Here is a 13,325-nt window from a genome sequence, read left to right as displayed (position 1 = left end):
AGAGATGTTAAAAAACGGGACGAGAGACTTTCCGGACATCTGAGAGCCCGAGAAGAAGCGACCCTCGTGAGGGGTGGACGAAAGAGAGAAGGGGAGAAACGAAAGAAGAAAAACTCAGCACAGAGCTCTCAGTTCTTGTGGGGGACGGAGAAAGCTTTTCGCTGGACGTACACGGAAGCCACGGCGCTGGGAAAGGAGAGAAGCTGACACAATCGACTCGCCTGCAAGGACCGAGACTCGTTCTCTCTTTTTCCTCCTTTGCATGCACGCTTCTGGCAACTCGTCGTTCGCGAAGCCGAGCGACACACACAAGCATCTGGCGGTAGGACCCTTCCTTCGCTCTCCCTACTTCTCTTATTCTGACCCATTTTTGACTGATGTATAGAGTTCCCCTCCACCAGCAAGAAGCAGAGCGACAAAGAGCCAGCTCTTCTGCCTCGCAAGCTTGCCGCCGGCGAGAGGTCACCTGTTCTGTCGGGGCGCAGCCTCTTGACTGGTACATGCCCTCTGATTTTTTTTTTTCGCGCTGTTATGTCCTCTGTTCTCTCTGGTGTGACACAGGTTTGTTTCTCCCGCCGTCTATCAGCTTTTCGCCCTCCCCTCTGGGTCGCCTAGTAGCTCGCCACTGCTGAAGATACGCACACTCGCTCGGCTTTCTGTTCCTTGACTCGGTCGGGTCGACACTCTGAATTATTCTTCATCCCTCGTCTTGGTTTCATCAGGTGAATCCGTTTCTCACCTTCTTGGAGCAGGCCAAATCTGTGCGTCTCCCCCCTCGCGCCCTACGGCCTCTCCGCGTTCGGGCTCTAGGCTCTCGCTCGTCGCTTCTGCGGCTGTTTCTTCTCCCGTCGTCAGTCTTTCTTTTCTGGCTCTTCCTCCTTTGGTCGTTTGTACTGCGCGTCGCCTCACCTGTCCTTCTGTCTCCTCGTCGCTCTTCCGCCTGCTGGGTGCCTGGCCTCCTTTGCCTCTCACTTCTCTCTCGCCTCTCCGCGTCGCGGCCTCCTTCGCTGCGTCCCCGTCTCTTCGTGGCGTGTCTCTTGTGGAGCAGGGAAGCCCAGGATTTCGTCTTGGTTGCCTCGACGTCATCGCTTTGGGGTCACAGGCTGCGCGAGCGTCCGCGGTGAAGAGAGCTCTGAGCAATCCCATCTATGCCTGAAGGTTTTCTCGTCCTTCCCTCTTGCCTGGGAACGGCGAGGCGCGCGTCTGCAAGGGAAGGAGCCCCTTCTTGTCTTTCCCTTCCTCAGCCCCTGCCGCTCTCGCTGGTTTGCGCGGCGCGCTCTCTCTCTTCTCCTCTCTCTTCGGCTCGTCGGCCTTCGCTTCTTGACTCCTCTCGCCCCGACCAGCCGTCATGGGGGGCACGGACTTCATCATCGGCTGCGTGGGAAAGCCCTCTGCAGGTGAGTGAGAAGGCGCAAAAACGGCGAGAAGTTTCACGGCCTGTGCGCCGCTAGGCTGCGTTCTGTTGCCGCTGGCGGGTCGTGTGGCGCTGGTCGGATGTCAGATATCCACATCTGGCTGCTGCCTGCTTGGCGATCGTGCCTTCCAGAGTTGCGGGCAGCGACGCCATCTGGCTACCTCGAAGGCCAGACGCAGCTTCGCATGTAAAAGCTCTCTCCGGAGTTACGGCTTTCGCACGCATCAGTTTGATACGTATGTTCTTGCTATGGGCGGGGGGGGGGGGGGGGGGTGGGGGGGCGGAGTTAGGGGGCTACCCGACACTGCACGCGCTCAAGTATGCGTAGGGGAATAGACAAATCGTGCGCCGTGGCGCGGCGGCGGTTCGGTGGGAAGGCCAAGAGAGATGGAGAAAAACACGTCCCGTCTGGAGGCTCTGCAGGTCGAGATGGGAGTGCGTCTCACGCGGCAGCAGGACATCCGCCCCCCCAGCCGAGTCGATCGCAAGCAGTTTGTATCTGTCTATAAATATGTATATATATATATTTTTACACAGCTCCCCCTCTCTATATAGTCGCACTTTTGCATATTCATCGCAGATATGTATCTCCTACGTCTGTGTTTCGTGGGTGTGCGGATCCTCTTCCCGGCTGCTGCTTGTCATCGCCTGCGCCCTTTGAATATTTTTCCATAACACACCTAAGACACTGCATAACATATAAATGCTCCTTCCGCCATCCGTTGACTGTGTTTACCACGGGGAGTTAGAACAGAATATCAAGTTCTTTGCGTGGAGGCTTGCTACGACTTTTTAGGAAAATCGACGTTCTTCAACGCAGCCACTGAGGGGTCCAATGCGAAAGTCGGGAACTTTCCCTTCACGACGATTAACCCGAACGAAGGAATCGGGTTCTTCCTCACAGACTGCCCCTGCACGAAGTGAGTTCTGGACACCGACGGGGGCAGTGCTTCTCCGACTGCATTCGCCGTTGCCTTCACTTGCTGCCTTCCGAGTCGCCGCGGGCACCGCGGCGTCCCGTCTTGCGCGGGCGGGGTAGCGCGCGCCACGTCTGATGCTGTGTGCCTGTCTCTGTTCTCGCTCGCTTACTGTCGCATCCCAGAAACCCCGACGCCGCCTGCGCTCCGCGGTACGGCCGCTGCCTCAAAGGCCGGCGCTACGTGCCCGTGAAGCTCCTCGACGTCGCAGGGCTGATTCCGGGGGCTCACCAGGGTCGCGGGCTGGGGAACAAGTTCTTGGACGACCTGCGGCACGCCGACGTCCTGATGCACGTCATCGACGTCTCCGGCACCACGAATGAGAAGGTATGCGCCCAGGCCAGACTCGACGGCGGAAAAGCAGAGCAGGGGAGGGGGGCACATGAGGCAGGGTGCAGAGAGAAGGAGAGCGAGTGAAAAACAGAGACGCGTGCACCTCGGCAAACCCTAAAGGTCGAGAGGCGGCGACGCAGGAGAGGACTGACAGGCGTGCGCCGCAGAAGGGGGGTGCGGGGGTGGAAGGCCAGACATCCGTACGGGATGCGAAGGCCCGCACAGAAATTTCGTTGACGGGTTGGTGACATACATACTGACAGCCCCTCGTTTTCAGATGGGATCTCCTGTAGGTGAAGGCACTGCCGGCGCCGTGGGCAGGCACGGAGAGGATCTCCTTCGGCGAGTTTCTGTTTTTGCGTGTAGGGAGAGACTACGATCGGGTACGACGCCAGCCAAGATCATGCGTGGCTTCTTGAGGAAATGCAGCTCTGGATCTTCAACAACTTGTGGAGCCGATGGCCGTCGATTGCGCGCCGACAGAGAGCCACTGCCAGGTGAGACATCGTCTGCGCAAACATCACAGATGCATGCGCGCCTACCCATCCATCCATGCGTACCGGCATTCGCATGAAACGTTCTCTCGCCATACCTGTCCGTTCTCTCCTTCACTCGAACAACAGGTATATATATTTTTCTATGTATATATAGTTGCCTTGCTGCACACTGTTTCATGTGGGCAGGGGAAAAGAGGCTGGAGTCGCACGGTGTGCCGGATATGGGATGTGTGTCAGCCATGGCACAGATAGTGGGAGAAGGACAATGGGGTTGGGGGGTACGTGGATCTTCAACTGGGGGGGTGGGTGTTCCGCTCGCGCCTGTGTTGAGGCCGCTTCACCCGCTGTGACTGCTCGCCTCAAGGCACCTCCTGCCCGGCCTGCGTTGTGTCGTCTCTCGCGTTCTCAGCTCGCTGTTGCTCACATTTAGCCAGCAGTTCAGCGGCTACGGAGCGCAGCAGCCGCTCATCGAGTCGGTCCTGCGGACGTTTGACGAGCGACAGCGGAAAGGCCCGCCCCTGGCGGCTCCTGCCGAACCAGTGCGCCACGGCGAAGACGACTGGGAGCCCCGCAACCTCGGGAATGACTTGACTCTCTGGGACAAAGAGCGCGTTCTCGAACTGGTGAGCGAGTCGCCGCGGAGCGACAGGCACGCGGAGAGAGAGAGACGCCGAGAGGAAAGAGGGAAGTCGAAGCTGGACGCCTGAGGGGGACGAGACGCGCGAGGGGGGGTTGGGAAGAAACGGGGGGTTTGCGGAGGTTTCTGATGAGCAGAGGCGCCACTTCAGTTGCCTCTCAAGGCTAGCCAGCTGTGCGCGGGCGGCTATCCATCCCGGCCTCCGCACCCACAGGTGCGGACGTCATTCCTCACAGCGCATCCACATTCAGATGCATGCATGGAATGATCACTTCTATGCCGATGCGGCGGCGTCGCGGTTGTTGGCGTCCTGCAAAGCCGGCTTGCTCCCGCTGGCGGTTTTTGTCGGCGACGGGCGAGGCGCTTTCGAGACATGAGTGCATGAAGCAAGTCTTGCGACCTTGGAGATGTGTCTGCAAACACGTGACACGCCGTAGAACTGAACGACGGGTGCGGTGTCTCGTGGCCCGCATGCACTGCATGCCTCATTTAATCTTGCTTTTCTGCTTCCTTTTCCCTTCGTGCACTCAGGTCAAAGTCTTCGTCGAGCTCCGCTTTCCTTTCGTCCTTGTTCTAAACAAGTGTGACGTGGTAGGAGCGACGGCACAACCCGATTTTCGCCGCTCCAGCCTTTAGGATGACCTCGTTTTCTCTGTGTGTATTTGTCCCTATGCCCCTGTGTCTATCTGGATGTGTTCCGCCTGCGCAGTGCATGCGCGGGCAGGGCATGGTAAAGCAGGGATTTACACCAGGGATGAAAGACGATCGCACAGGCGCCGAGTGCAGATGACTCAGCATCTAAGCACGCGATTTATCTTCAGATGTGCGTCTAACCGCACATGCGTAGGGCATTCTCCTGTGCGGAAGTGCGTGTCCATGCGGACTCTACCGTTTTGTTTAGATAGACGCTCTGGGGGAGATATCAAGTCTGTTTGCTTCTCCTGTCTCTCCTTTCTGTGCGCGCGGTAGGCATGGCGCGTCGAGTGTTCTCTGCGTGTGCGTTCTTCCAGGGGGTCGATGCGGACCGGAATGTGGTGAAGATTTCGGAGAAATTCTCTCAGCAGCCTCTGGTCATGTGCAGCGCCTTGGCAGAGTGTTTCCTTCAAAAGATGAAGCAACAGGTGGGTCTGGAAACTGCGATTTCTCGTTGTTTGGCGGTCCTGTTCATTGGGGTTCTACTGTCCACTCGCGGTGTCTCATCGTCACAATTTCAGAAATCTCCGCTTCTTTCCCCGCCTTTCCAGGTCTTCGCGTGTGTTGTACCACGGGTGCATCGGCGTCCTCGCTTGAGTGTTGACTGAGTTGCATTCCGTGTCAAATTCCTCTTCTTCTTGCGTGAAAACCCCTGTTTCCACGCATGGTCTTTCGTTTTGCCGTGTCACTTCTCTGAAGAAGTACGTCCTCTACGAAGAGGGCGACTCCACGTTCTACACGCGCGCCGACGCTGACGACAAGTTCTGCATGATGGACGAGGGGACGCGGGAAAAGGCGCGGAAACTCAAACCCCTAGACGACAAGAACGCTGCCCGTCTCGAAAAAATCAAGGATATGGTCATTTACCGGTATGGCGGCACTGGAGTCCACGAGGTACGCAATGTGCGCCTGCATGCACACGCAGATCTGCGTGCCTGTGAACGCCACCTTCCGCGGGAGGCGCCAAGCATGGCCAGCGACTGGGTCTCCACGGCGCCGCCTGAGGCATCTTTGCCGAAAGCAACCTCCTTCCTTTCAGGCTGACAAGACGCAATGAACTACCTTCCGCAGACGCGTTCACATGTACACACACATAGAAATCTATATGTATATGCATATACATTTTTCAAACGTGCATGCATTTGCCCTCCGTTGCTTTCTCAGGCCATCCGCGCCGCGGTCTCGCGGCTAGGGAACCGCGTGCCGGTGTATCCTGTGCGTTCTTGGCACGCGACGGGCGCGAAGGCGGCGAACTTGTACGCCGAGTGTCTCCTCGTTCCGCGCAACACCAGGTAGCTGGCGTGGGCAGCGCCGAGCAACAGCAGACCTCCAGGGGGCTCTCCCACTCAGAGCCCCAAGTCTCTTGACGGATTCGCCAGTTCACTAGATATAGATATGTATATGTATATATACGTATATATGTGGCATGCGTGTGTTGTGCGTTCATATCTCTTTACGTCTCTGAAGAGGCGTCGTGGGTGTAACAGGGACGCCAACCCCTAGGCGTGCGTAGTGAAGGCGCTAAGGATCTCTCCTGAGGAGAACGTGCGTGAAAAGCTCGTGTTTTCAGTCGCTGAGCGCGTTCGACAGACGTGGTTAGCCGCGTGACGACGGGACGCGCCGGAAGGGCTTCAAAGAGTTTTCGTCTTGTCAACTCCGTGCTCTGTGTTCTGTTCAGCATGCGCGAGTTTGCCGGTATGCTGCACGCGGCGATGGAGAGGAACTTTTTGTACGCCGAGGGCCCAGACGGCCGCAGACTGAAGGAATCCGATCCACTTACGGAGGATAACAACGTAGTTCGCATCGTCACAGACGCGAGCGGCATCTAAGGATGACCTCGTTTGTGACTGCTGTCCGCCGCATGCATATCCGCCAGGTCAAATCTTTCATCGAGACGGACCGCGCTGTTTCCTTCCTCATAGACACTTTGCGCGTATTTGGTAGCGCTTTGTCAATTTGCGCGGTGGTCGTCGCGATGTGATGTTACGGCCACGACCGCGTGCGTCTCCCTTCCGCGTTGTGTTGCCTACTTTTTCATTTTGTTGTTTGCTTCAATGCGATGCTTCTCAATGCTTCCGAGGCTGACAGTCGTGATCGGTGGAATCATAAAGCCTTCGTGAAGATGTGGCAACTTTCTCGCCGTTGCCTTCGAAGAGGCTCCCGTTTCACCGCACCCGGACACTGGGGCCCTTGTCACCGACTGACCACGCAGCCGCCTGGCCTGAGTCTTTGGGACCCTTTTTCCGCACTTGACAAACAACAAATCTTAAGAAGAAAGACTCTTGAGTCGCTACAGTGCCCCAGTATCGCACGAAGCCGCAGCACGGGACGAGAATTCAACCATCGGTATGACAGCAGGCGGCTTAGAACAGATACTCAACAGGTGGGCCGCCGGCAGTCTACCTATGAGGAAAGGAGTCCCCCAAGGCGGGTGCGAGACCCCGCTCCGCTGCGATTTGCGTGTAAGAAAGAAACGATGGACACGTACCCTGGCTAGGCGAAGACACTCCTTGCTCCCAGCCCAAACGTCCGCTGCCCGCGGTGTCTCTCCCGAAAGCACCGAACGTCTCCACCGCGCACGGGGCAGCGCCCCAGCCCCCTGCCGAAGACCCGGGCTCGACCGGGCCCAGGCCCCCCCCCACGTAAGGGCCACCTGGCCCCCTGCCCCACCCCTCAGAGGCATGGACGCTCATGTCTGCGCGCCCGCCAGCGGTAGCACCGCGGGAAAAAGGACCCACCGAGGGCACTGCGCCTCCACAGCCGTCCGTCGCACGCGCAAGAGAGAAATCTCTGGGACAGAAGTCAGGCCGATAGTGCACGCCTGCAGGTAGCCCTGGAGAGGCGAAGTCTGCGCGGTCTCCAACGTGAGCGGGGTAGCCGGGGTAAAGAGTGTCATTACCCTCTTGACCGCTGGGCGACTGCAGGAGATTGGGGGCGAAGCGAGAACTCGGGTTGTACGCGGGAAACCCTGTGTACGGGACTGCGTGGGGCGAGTTCCAGCCGGCCGTGGCCAAATGCATTGCAGCGACTTCCGCTTGGTACGTTCGCCACAGGCGAAGCCGCTGCAGCCAGCCGCGCACGGCGGCCTGAATGTAGACCGCACACGCTTCGCGAAGGGCAGCGCGGCCAAACATTTGCTCGAGCGCACGCATGCGCTCTCGAATCTGCGCACGCCGCGTCTGACTCGCCAGATACGCGGGGTCGACCGCGTTGGGCTCCAAGGGGCCTTCACAGCTAGCGGGCCCCTGCCCTGGCTGGAGGACGCGACCCTCCACAGCGGGCAATGGCGACGCCTGGAAACATGCCGCAGACGGCTCCATAGCAGCGGGGGGCGGCTCGGATGCTGGAAGGCTGCGGCCAGGGTCCGCGACGGTGCACCGCAGGTAGTTTGACATTCTGTGAGTAGAAATGCGCGAGAGGCAGTGTGTGGCTTCTTCTAGAAGTTTCATCACGTTTTGCACCTCTGCCCCCTTTTCGCGCATCAGACGCCCCGGTTGTTTAGGCTCTGCTTCCGCCGGGACCTGCTCTTTTTCCGTCTTCGCCTTCGGCCTAGGCGCCGCCTTGGCGCTGCCCCTGCTGCGATGCGACGACGCCGGCGACACCGCGGCGGCGGAATCTGCGGTTGTCGTCAGCGTTATAGTCGCGCCGCCGCCTGGTCGATTCGATGTCCCGGGCGTTTCCAGCGCCTTGGCAATTCTCCGCTTCTTTCCATCCGTCTCTGCCTTCTTGTCCTCGTCCTGTTTTTCCTTCGCGTCTTCAGCGGCCTCGCTGCCGGAGCCCGTGGAGGAGTCCTTACTGGAGACCGAGAGAGGCGCCTCGTCGCTCTTTGAGGCCTGTCTGCGTGCGCTGGTCAGCTTCTGGAGGCGACGAAACTCCTCCGCGTCGCGCCGAATCTTCCCAAGGACCACTCGCAGGGGCTGCAGACGGTTCGCCTCGTCGGCGGGGCAGACCGGCGCGTCCTCTTCAAAGTACCCCGCGCCTGATCAAAAGGCAGACAGTCGGCAGAGACAGAGCAGGATGTAGACAAGCCCCCGCGGCGCCTCCAAGGGAGGCGCTCAGGACGGATTCAAAACGAAAGAAAGCTGCATCAACACGCGACTCTACCACCTCAGGACGCCAACCTGGCTCGCTATCGGCGCGCGCCGCGGCAAGCAATGCGACACCTCCGCGGGCCCCATGGATGCAGGGGGACCTATTGGAGACAGATAATGTTGAGTCTCAGCGCTCTTTCGCGGCACCACCCCATTCAGCGCTGAATCGCTCGCGAAGCACGGCAGCGGGGGAGACGAACAGGAAACAAGGCTTTCACATGTTACTGAGGCAGCTGTGGACGCCCTAAGCGGATGTCGCTGTTAAAGATGCATGCACGCTTCTGCGCCACTAGATTCCCTCCCGAACGTAACTCCACGTCTGCGTAGGCGAGCACATGCAGCAAGTAGGAAACAGCCGCCGGACGCAGGAAAGCACAAAAAAACGCGACTTACGTATCCAGTCCACCATTTGCTGACTCGAGAAGGGGCCCTGAAGCACTTTGAAGTCATCCTGCAGAGGCAAGCAACGGCACAGACTCTGACGTGAAGCTTGAGGCGGCAAACGAGGGCGGCACCGTCTTTGCGCGGGAACAAGGAAACGGCAGAAAAGACACTGTCTCTTGAAATAAGCGCCGGGCACAGCGGGAAGACGACGCGCCAGGGCAGGCATTCCCCCCGCTCTGACTTGGTAGTGGTCAAGCTTGATTCAAAGTGTCTGATTCCTCGACATCGCGACATATCGGTGTCTCGCGACGAATGCCAGAGCAACCCATGGTGAGCCTGTAAGAACTTGGCAGGCGCCTTGTACTGGTTGAATTTGATTTCGGAAGAGCTCAAAAACTTTGTCCTCCTCGCTGAGCGAGTTGTCCTTCGTCGCCGCACTTACCACATACTTCCATTGCAGCATTTCTTTCTTCTCGTCGGTTGGCGACTCGCCTGCATCCACCTCTGGGGCCTTCCAGGCCTTTCGGGGGCGGTCTTCCGTCTCCTCACGCTCCAGCACGCTCTGCAGAGGCTCGACTTTCCTCACGGTGCTGGTGATGAAGGCGTAGAGTGTCCCCGAGGACGCGACCGCGGTCGCGGCTAGAGAGAGATACTTTGAGGACCGCCGGCGCCCCCCCGAGAGACCCGGGGTCGCGGCGCCGTCCGGGCCTCTGGACTCTTGAGCAAACGCGCTGTCCACGGGCACAGGCGTGATTGGAAAGACGCTTTGCGATCTGTCGTAAACTCTGGCGTCTTCTAAGTCGACGTAGATCCGCCCCACTTCCTCAATGTGGTGCAGGTACTGCGGGGGCTCGTCGGTCTCCTCGTCGCGGCCTGGTTCGCGGCGCGCTTTCTCTGAGCTCCGCCCGCGTCGCGCCGCCGCTTTCGAGCCTAACGAGCTCTTCTTGCGCCTCTGCGTAGCTGCGCTCTTCGACTTGCGCCGGATTTGCTTCTCGTATCGCCAGAGCTGAAGGAGAAGGCAGTTCGGGTCGACTCGCGCGGCTTGTACGGGGGCCAGCTGGGGGAGAGTGATATCTGTGTCCAGGATGCAGGCTTCCTTGATCAGCGTTTGAACGGGGGCCGCCGCGCTCTCTGCTTTAGCCGCGCCCGCCTGCTGGCTCAGAGACTTTCCGAGATACGCCGCGGCGAGTTTCGCTCGGCGGCCCAGCGCTGGGTCGCCCCTGTTGCCGGCTGCGTCGTCGCCCTGCGAGTGTCTGCCGTCTCTCGGATCTTGCTCGTCGGCTGTTTTCTGGCGTGTTTGCGTAAACGCGACCGTCGCTTCGTACCACGCCGTCGTGAACACCGGGAGATCTTCACAGGTGCCCTCGTACTTTTCTGCGTACTTGGCGACGATGCAATAGCTAACGGTCCCCAGGGGCAAGCCACGAGGCGGCGTGAGGTTCCGTTTGCTGCCGCGACTCTTCTCCTTCTTGCTGCTCCTCCGCGTCGCCGCGCGTCCCTTGCCCTTCGCCCGTGCGCCGCCGCGGTCGTCCTCCGAGGACGAGAAAAAAGACGAAGAGGAAAACGAGGCGTCGCTGTCGTCCTGCCCGCTGTCCGCTGCGCCGTCGCGCCTCCCGCTGCGCCGCCTTGGGCGCCCTCCTCCTTCCCGCTTACTCCAGCAGACCTGCAGAGACTGCACGTGAAGAGTGAGGCCGGGCCGCGGCGGCATCGGCGTGGGCCCCGCTTTGCCCTTTTTGTTTTCACCTTTGCGGCTGGGCTGCGTTTTCTCTCCGTCGGCAGAGGCGACAGGGAAGACTTCGTCCCCTTTCGCCTGCGCCGCCTTGACCATGTCGATGAGCGTGTCTGGCGGCCTTTCAGTCAGCAGTTTCTTGATTTGTTGCTGCGGAGTTGCCGCGGGGGCGGCGGAAGCGTCCTCTGCGTCGTCGCTCCTTCTCAGCCGCTCATCCAGCTCTCTTTGTACCGCCTTGTTGGTCGCAATCTGCCTGGCCATCTGCGCCTCCCAGTCCTTCTTCTCTTGCTCCCGCTGCTTCTCTCGGAGCTCGCGCGCCTGTTCCCTCTGAAGCCTTCTTTGCTCCTCCTCCCACCGCTCCAGCTCCTCTCGCTGTGCGTGCATCTGCTGCAAGCGGCGAACGAGAGCTGTGGCCTGCGTCCACGCGGAGGCCTCCGGAGAGGCGTCTCCCTCCTCGCCCGCCGCCGCCTGCGCCGCGCTGGGAGACGCAGGGTACGAAGAAGACGAGGAGGGCGAAGACGCGCTCAGACTGCTGTTGGGCGATGGAAAGACCAGAGACGCGGGCGACGGCAACGCCTCCTGCAGCTTGCTCAGGACGTTGTTGCGGACAGACGGCGCCACGCTGAACGAGACGCACACACGCACACATCACCGAGGGGGGCGCGGGGGGGGGGTGGGGGGGTGCACAACAGCCTAACTGAGACGCAGGTGGCCGTTTGAAGCCTCGTATTTCAGCGTCAATCTCGGGGGCGGCCTCAACCGCACGCTGCTGAACGGTCTGAAGCGCACACCAGCCTGACACCGGTTCTCCAAAGGGCCCTGGTGAGCTGGGATTCGGAAAGCCTGGAAAGGAGCTACTCTCGCGATCGGTGACGCAACGCGCTTTTTGGTCGCGACTGCGATACACCCGCTCCCTATCGGATATTACACAGCACACGAGAGCAGGAAAAAGACGTCTAGAGCTCAGCCTGCCAAGGAAGAGTTAGCACTGAGGCGAGGGCACTTACTGTAGATCTCCTTCCTGAAGACGAAGCTTGTCGATGAGGGCTTGGAAGCGCCTCTGTTGTGCAGAGAGAGACTTCCTTTGCTCTTCCAGCCAGTCTTCCTCCTCGCGCCGTTTCTCCGCGGATCGCCTTCTCTGGCCTTCGTCGTCGCTTTCGGTGTCGTAGTAGGGGAAGGGTTTCGCGTTGGAAGCTCTGCCCTCATCCCTGGTAGACTGACCAGCCGCGTGTTGCCGCGAGTCTCCTCGAAAGCCTCTGGCCTCCTCGCCCTCCCCCACACATCCTCCCAGTAGGCGGCTAGCGAAACGAACGCCGTCTACCTTTGGTCTGTCGCCTGCGAGAGACCCCGGGCGCGCCGCCGGAGACAGAAGCGGCTCAGCCTGCCCTCGCAGAGCCTCGCCGGACAGTGCAGAGAGCTCCTGCGGATTGCGAAGAACAGAGGAGTTTGAGGAGTCCGCAGGGCGCGCGAGCGGCGACGACGAAGGCCTCTCAGACTGCGGCCTCCGTTTCGCCAGTTCCGGATGGATCAGGGCCGGCGAGCGCCCCATCGCTCCGAGGTCGTCCTTCAATCAGGAGAAAACTGTTTCCCGTGTGTGTCGCGGGAGCAATAAGCCCCCGTCCCTCCTGGACGCCGGCGCCCCTCTCTGCTACGGCCAGGGCACGCAAGGGGGGAGCCGGCGGGAAGCTCTTTACCTGAACAAGTGCTACGGATCCACAGAAACGAAAAGGCGACCACTATCCGTGCTTCGCCTCCCCATCTTTTCGCGTTCTTCCGCGTGGCGAGCTTGTCTCGCGCGGAAGTTTGGCTGGGTTCGCGGTGCCGCAGCGCGCGGCAAGCACGAGGGTCGAAGAGACAGCCGCGAAGAAAAATTTCCCTTTCCACACAGCGAAAGGAAGAAAAACCGTGGTTTGAGGGGAGAAGACAACGTACGGGAACGAAGAGAAAGAAGAGAGGCAAGCAGTGAGAAGACAACGGCCTCGTGCGTTTGGAGAGGTGAGGGACGGGAAGGCCTTCACAAGGCGGTGAGAGACGGAGATACTCCCTATTTAAGCGCAAGACTACAAAGTATTCTGGATGATTTGTCATGAAATACTTATGGCGCCTCATAAAAAGACAAAAGGAGAGCAGCCGGTCTATAGTTTTCCCCTGTTGACAAGGAGACGGCAGGGGCTGGAACGTGCTACGCCGAAGAGGCGATAGACCGGCGAAAGAAAGCGCGTCAGTACGCACAGTGAGCTGCTAAGTGGAAGCGACCTTGGACCTTTAAAAAGAGAGCCGAAGACGGAAAAAAACTATTTACAGCGACATAGCCGAAGCAGGAGCGCGCCTGCCGGACGCTCGCTCTTTGAGTTGCATGCGCCAAGGCACAAGACAACCGACGGAGCAGCATTGAGGGAGACGCCTCGGGTGCGGAGAGAGGCTTCTTCCAGAGAACGAGGTTAAATGTCCGAGGATCCGGTAGCAATGAAGAGATATCTTTCAAAACAAGGCGTTAAAGTTGCGCACGCGAAACGTGCCAGTGCCTCATGGCGCGCCACAGAGAAATCTGCAGAAACCGTCCAGGGGGT

The 13,325-nt window shown here is 59.6% G+C and overlaps 3 protein-coding genes across 3 annotated transcripts; 1 reads left to right on the top strand and 2 right to left on the bottom strand.

Moving 5' to 3' along the window:
* Nucleotides 1-735: 735 nt before the first annotated feature.
* Nucleotides 736-1,146, bottom strand: BESB_062050 (uncharacterized protein; the record flags this gene model as incomplete). Its single annotated transcript, XM_029364619.1, has 1 exon — nucleotides 736-1,146. One exon carries the CDS (start codon nucleotides 1,144-1,146, stop codon nucleotides 736-738), a length of 411 nt encoding a protein of 136 aa, XP_029219327.1.
* A 202-nt stretch (nucleotides 1,147-1,348) lies between these two features.
* Nucleotides 1,349-6,380, top strand: BESB_062040 (GTP binding protein; the record flags this gene model as incomplete). Its single annotated transcript, XM_029364618.1, has 10 exons — nucleotides 1,349-1,397; nucleotides 2,211-2,334; nucleotides 2,517-2,718; nucleotides 3,091-3,221; nucleotides 3,631-3,844; nucleotides 4,390-4,449; nucleotides 4,869-4,979; nucleotides 5,251-5,445; nucleotides 5,716-5,843; nucleotides 6,230-6,380. The coding sequence occupies 10 exons, from the start codon at nucleotides 1,349-1,351 to the stop codon at nucleotides 6,378-6,380; spliced, it is 1,365 nt and encodes a 454-aa protein (XP_029219326.1).
* Nucleotides 6,381-6,950: 570 nt separating this feature from the next.
* Nucleotides 6,951-12,304, bottom strand: BESB_062030 (GYF domain-containing protein; the record flags this gene model as incomplete). Its single annotated transcript, XM_029364617.1, has 4 exons — nucleotides 6,951-8,530; nucleotides 9,036-9,093; nucleotides 9,469-11,377; nucleotides 11,763-12,304. 4 exons carry the CDS (start codon nucleotides 12,302-12,304, stop codon nucleotides 6,951-6,953), a joined length of 4,089 nt encoding a protein of 1,362 aa, XP_029219325.1.
* Between the last annotated feature and the right edge of the window lie 1,021 nt (nucleotides 12,305-13,325).

The sequence above is a fragment of the Besnoitia besnoiti genome, chromosome V (genome assembly GCF_002563875.1).
Source record: "Besnoitia besnoiti strain Bb-Ger1 chromosome V, whole genome shotgun sequence".
Classification (NCBI taxonomy): Eukaryota; Apicomplexa; class Conoidasida; order Eucoccidiorida; family Sarcocystidae; genus Besnoitia; species Besnoitia besnoiti.
The sequence above is the reverse complement of the archived record's forward strand: the minus strand, read 5'-3'. Positions and strand labels throughout refer to the sequence as shown.